The sequence below is a fragment of the Martes martes genome (assembly GCF_963455335.1).
Source record: "Martes martes genome assembly, chromosome: 13".
Taxonomy (NCBI): Eukaryota; Metazoa; Chordata; class Mammalia; order Carnivora; family Mustelidae; genus Martes; species Martes martes.
The window spans coordinates 36,901,344-36,907,343 of record NC_137901.1 but is presented as its reverse complement, the minus strand read 5'-3'; the positions used below and the strand labels follow the sequence as shown (position 1 = coordinate 36,907,343).

Genomic DNA, 6,000 nt, shown 5'->3' with positions numbered 1-6,000 from the left:
GTATATCCGCACAATGGAGTGGCATTCAACCACAGAAGGGAATAAAGTACTAATCCATGCAACCACATGGATAAGGCTTGAAAAATACTACGCTAACTGACAGGCGCCTGGGTGGTGCAGTCGGTTAAGCGTCCTGCTCTTGTTTTCAGCTCAGGTCATGATCTCAGGGTCATGAGACCGAGCCCCTGCACTGGACTCCATGCTCAGAGCAGTCGGCTTGAGTTTCTCTCCCTTTCCTCCTGCTCCTCCTCATGCTCTCTCTCTCTCAAATAAATAAGTCTTTTTTAAAAAGGAAAGAAAATATTATGGTAATTGAACACAGACAGAAAAGGCCACATATTCTATGATTCCATTCGCATGAGGTAACTATAGCAGTCAAAGATCAGAGGCGGTCACAGGCTCAGAGGAAGGGTTAACGGGAGTGACTGCTAATAGGTAGAGGGTTTCTTTTTGGGGTCATGGAAATAATCTAAAATTAGATGGTAGGGATGGTTACACAACTCGGAATATACTACAAACCACAGAAGCGCATATTTTAAGAGGGTGAATTTTATGAGATGTGAATTATAACTCAATAAAGCAGTTACAAACAAACAAATTTATGGATGAATGAATAAAGCTAGTCTCCAAGTATCCCCCCCTCAGGATTCTTTAATACAAACAGGAAAATAATAACTTCACAGTGGAGAGACCTGGCAGACACCATCTTACTAAGTGCTCAAAGTGAACACTGTTGGTAGCAGAACACAGGCCACCATGTGCTATGATATGACGCACTGAGAAGGGGACAGCGTCACTTCTGTCCTCTTGCCAAGAATGTATTACCCATATATTACCCATATCTGATCATAGGAAGTATCAGACAAGCCCAAATTCAGGAACAATCTATAAAATAAGGGATCAGTACTCTTCAAGAGCGTCAGGTAATGAAAGATAAAAACCAGAGAACTGTCCTATAGAAAAGGAAGCTAAAGACACATGATAACACAAACGTGTGATCCTGGCCCAAATCCTGGGCTCGACCAAAAATAAGAACGCCATCTGTGGTTAGGGGTCAGTGCTGGTTCAGTGTTAATCCCTAAATCTGATGGCTGTACTACTGTTATCTAGGAGAATGACTTTGATTTTAGGAAATTCACACTAAAATGTTTAGAGCATTAAAAAAATAAATAACAGTGGCCAAGAGAAACCTCTCCCTTGGGGTTCGCCCAGCTGCTAACCTGACAGCAAATGAGCCAGGGGCTCCACGGAAGCCCCTTCCTCCAAGAGGAAACCATAGCTGGCAGGCGGGTCAGAAGAGTTACCGCCACCTGCTCTCCCGAGAGGCTGTGGTTCAGGGGCGGAAAAGGAAGCCTTGCTCACTGGCTGGAAGGCACATGAAATGAACAGGTCCAAGGAAACTGGCCAGTGTCAGAAGCAGCAAAGTGGTCTCTTCCCCAAGGAATCTAGGGATTCGTCAGGGCGGCCCTGGGACTACTCAGTGAGGATGGGCCGATGGGCACGGGCAGTGGGGAGGCTGGCCTACAGGTGGCCTTGAGTACGTGAGAGAGAGAAAAGACAGCCTGAGAACTACACAGGGAGCATCGTGTTGGAACAGAAAAGCCAGACCGCTAGGGACAGCTCAGGGGAAACAGGCAGAAAGGGAGAGGTTTCCCAGGGCCACACACATTTAAGTTGCAACTTCACTGTTGCAGTTTTTTATAAAGAAAATGACTGCTTATATAATGTTCCCATCTGGGAGAAAATAAGCAAACGGAAATGCTAACAACGCAAGGGGAAGATCCCAGAGCGGGGTGGGGGAAGCAGGCCTCCAGGCCCGACAGCGCGTAGGGAAGGCGCCCCACTGGCACCCACCATCCTCAAATGACGGTCTCAGCTTTTCTTCCTGTGCAGGAAGGCCAGAGAGACCGCATCTCTCTCTTTCTCCGGAGACCCCTTCCCTGATGCCTAGTGGGTAAGCTCCCAGTGCTGTGTGAACAGTGAAATCCCGGGGAGGAATCCGGGTACTCTTTGATATAGGCCGTTCCCAGGCCCCAGGAAGAGATGGGAGAACGCTGGCAGGCAGTAAGGCCTGGCGGAGACTGGGGAGGCGGCGCTGCCCCAGAGGCTGCCGAGAGAAGCAGGTACCTCGGCCAGTGTGTGTGGGCTGGGAGGTCTGGGCCTTCTGCCAGGGGAGAGGACGCACTGTCAGACAGGTGCATCTGCTGGGAGGAAGGGGAAGGTGTGGGAGAGAGTGCCAGAAGTCTGCACCGCCACTCTGGGCAGCGTGCCAGAGAAGAGGCAGCAAGGGGACGGAGAGGATGTGCTCCAGCACCGAGATTCAAAGCGGACCCCTCCTGCTCATTTGGTCCCTCCATCCTGTCCTGCCCCTGTCAGTAGCGCCGGTGAGGAGCCACGCTTGCTGAAGAAGGGGCAGAGGAAGGAAGCCATCCCAACAAGAACTGAGCCCCATCATTCCAGAGCTGCCTCCTGCCTGTGAAACAGTGAGGACTCTCTTCCCTCTCAGACCAGGATCCAAGATCCTGGGCCCAGAACTGGGTGTTGTGCCATTCCTTCCTCCTGCACCCCACCCTGCATGATCCCGCACCCCGGGCTTCAGCCATGCTGAGACGCTGCTGCCTATTCGCGACGGGATGAGAGGGAGCGGCCCTCAGTGAAAGGGAGGATCAAGTCTGTGAGGCTGGAACGCGAGAAAATAAAATTGTAAATGACGTACAGTTTCCACATTACTCAGCCACTGTTAACATTAAGAGACTTTCTGAGATGAACCAGCCCATCCCCAAGACACAAATACCCTACGAAGAGTTGAGAAGTAATGCTCAGCATTCAGGGCTGTCCCCTCTCTGCAGCTAGAGAAGAGACGACACAAGTCCCAGGGAGGAGAAACCTGACCCTATCAAAGCAGCCCGGGCCTGCCTCTAACAGAGACTGCAGTCAGCAAGACCTCCCCCGGCAAATAGCTTCGTGTCTCTGGACGGCAACCTGCACGACTGACTCAGACGTGAGGACAGTGGGGTCACAAAGAAGGGAGACAAATGGCCTTTGTCTCATCACTGGAAAACCGAATGCCCAGTTACATCGATGTAACAGTATTCTAGAATAAAGTCGCTGAGCCTGATCTAGAACTGCAGTGTTGTAGTAGGGTGACTTAAAATAGAATTGTGAGAAGCAACCTAAATATTCGATAAAGTCAATTAAATAAGAGCACTCAATTCCTTGCGCAGCGTGTCAACATAGGGAGATCTGTGAAATGACGCTGAGTGAAAAGCAGGGTGCACAATGTTACACATAGAGGACAGGAATGAAAAACTATCTCCACGTAGAAAAGACAAATCATAACAGTTGCCGGGGGAGAAGAGGATGATTCTTATGTCCATTTTAAAAATAGAAAACAAGGGGGAGCACCTGGGTGGCTCAGTTGGTTGTGTCAGACTCTTGATTTCAGCTCAGGTCACGATTCCAGGGTCATGAGAATGAGCCCCCCATCAGCTGTGCACTCAGAGGGGAGTCAGGTTGAGATTCTTTCCCTCTGCCCCTGCCCCCACTCTCTCTTTCAAAATAAGGTGTTTTTTTTGAAAAATAGAAAAAAGGAACTTCTAAAACTAACATTATCATATATTTTTTTTAAAAGCTAGGGTAGGGGCACCTGGGTAGCTCAGTCGGTTAAGGATCTGACTCTTGATTTTGTCTCAGGTCCTGATCTCTGGGTCCTGGTACCAAGTCCTGCATCCAGCTCTGCACTCATTCTCTCTCTCCTCCAGGGTTTATTTTAAGAATTAAATGACATAAGGGTGGGACGCCTGGGAGGCTCAGTGCTTTAAGCCTCTGCCTTCTGCTGGGGTCATGATCCTATGGTTCTGCGATGCAGCCCCGCCTAGGGCTCCCTGCTTAGCAGGGAGTCTGCCTCTCCCTTTTCTTCTGCCCCTCCCACTCGTGCTCTCCCACCCTCTCACTGACAAATAAATAAAATCTTAAAAATAAATAATGAATGGAGGTGCCTGGGTGTCTCAGTGGGTTTGGCTCAGGTCATGATCTCAGGGTCCTGGGATCAAGCCCCACATCCGGCTCTCCGCTCAGCGGGAAGCCTGCTTCTCCCTCTCTCTCTGCCTGCCTCTCTGCCTACTTGTGATCTCTGTCTGTCAAATAAATTAAAAAAAAAAAAAAGAGTGAAAAACAATGAATGAATGAGAAAGGGATACCTGGTTGGCTCCTTCATTGGGGCCGGCGATTCCAGATCCTGGGGTTGTAATTTCGAGCCCCATGTTGGATATCTAGATAACTTAAATCTTTTTTTAAAAAAAGAATTAAAGGAGGGACGCCTGGGTGGCTCAGTTGGTTAAGCAACTGCCTTCGGCTCGGGTCATGATTCCAGCGTACTGGGATCGAGTCCCACATCCAGCTCTCTGCTCGGCAGGGAGCCTGCTTCTCCCTCTGCCTCTGCCTGCCACTGTGTCTGCCTGTGCACTCTCTCTCTCTCTAATAAATAAATAAAATCTTAAAAAAAAAAAGAATTAAAGGAGATAGTATTTAGAAAGTGCTTAGAACAGTGCTCTCTAATTGCGTGAAATAAAATGCAGGAGCCAAGAGAAACACTAATCTAACCAAATCACTCCTCTGCAGAAAATCTTTTGCTGAATTGTGGAGCCTAGATTATCCAGATGCCATGAGATCTGTGCCAGGTACTGTGCTCAGTGCCTTCCCACCATGATCTCATGGAATCCTTTTACCAACTCCATGGAGTAAGACCAAACCACTTTGGGACGGGGAAACCGAGTGTCCACAAAGAACTTTTCTGAGAATGAGGGGCGCCATTAGTATCAATACGTCTTGGTATTCCTCCATTTTCAGGACATTAGGGCGCTCTGCACCTCACTCGGTACACATCTGCAGAAAGGACCAACGTGAGACTCGCGGACTTGTGCTTGACTGAAACTCACAGGGAAGTCCTGAGCCTCAACCTAAACGCGACGGGAAGGGACGATCACTGCACTAAGCCGATAATAACATCCCCACCTCTCCCGCTCTCAAGGACAATGCAAGGCGGGTGGTGCCTGAACCCAAGCCCACTCGTCCACACTTAGGAAAAAACGTTTCATTTGCGCCAGCGATGGGCACCCACTCCAGATTGGACTTTAAGGCCCGGCACCTTCGCCCCGCCCCGCACGGCCCCGCGCACGCGCCCTCGCTCCGCCCCGCACGGCCCCGCGCACGCGCAGACTAGACGAGCCGCAGCATACTTGCGTAAAGCCGGCGGCAGACACTTTTTTCTTTTTACTGGCGCTGTAACCGCCAGCGCTGCTGCCGTTGTGGGAAGGACTGGCTGGCCTCTTCTTGCTGTTCCGGACTATCCCCGGAGTGGAAGTGGTGGCCACAATTGGAATTTGAGCCGCCATTCCTACCCTGAGTCTTCCTCCTCCCCCGCCCCCACTTTCTCGGTACAGGCTTGGAACTTCCGGCTCGCCCTTACTTCCGCCTTCAGGCGAGAAAATCCGGCCTGGACTCCCAGCGTGTTCGCGGACTTCTTTCGGCCAATTCTAAAAGGCGGAGGTCGGAGCAGCCCAATCCGCGGAGGCCCGAGGGTGTCAGCCAGGCTGTGTCCCGCTGTCAGCCTGGGCACGTGCTGGGAAATCCGTCGTGGTTGAGGAACAGAACATCTCGTGACCTTTTTTCAAACACTGGGTTCTTTTAAAAATAAATAACCGTGTTGTCATTCTCACATTAAGTCGGAAAACCGGTAACTTTTAATGTCTGAGTTAAGTTAGTGTTGTTCTGAGTGGATTGAACAGACTGTCAAGCTGATGGCTCTCCCCTTGGTCGCTGCCTTCGCGTGCGGAACAAGTTTGTGTATATTGGCTGGAAGTCCAAATGGGCTTGAAGAGTGGTTCTTAACCTTTTAGGAGTCCCAGACCCCTTGGAGCATGTAAGCCCCTCCCCTGCCCCCACAAATTGTATGCAGGTATAGACAGAATTTTACATGTGGATTTCGGGGAATTCACAGAT

General features: G+C 50.2%; 1 protein-coding gene across 2 annotated transcripts in view; it reads right to left on the bottom strand.

Moving 5' to 3' along the window:
- The window catches only part of INO80C (INO80 complex subunit C), a 16,203-nt gene extending 10,732 nt beyond the window's left edge, over positions 1–5,471 (bottom strand). Inside the window, exon 1 of one of the 2 annotated variants that reach the window (XM_080822180.1) lies at positions 5,238–5,471. In XM_080822180.1, coding sequence (XP_080678306.1) covers positions 5,238–5,393 — 156 coding nt within the window. In that variant the 5' untranslated portion in view covers positions 5,394–5,471. The remainder of the gene's footprint in view (positions 1–5,237) is intronic. The other variant, XM_080822181.1, reaches the window with a different exon arrangement.
- Between the last annotated feature and the right edge of the window lie 529 nt (positions 5,472–6,000).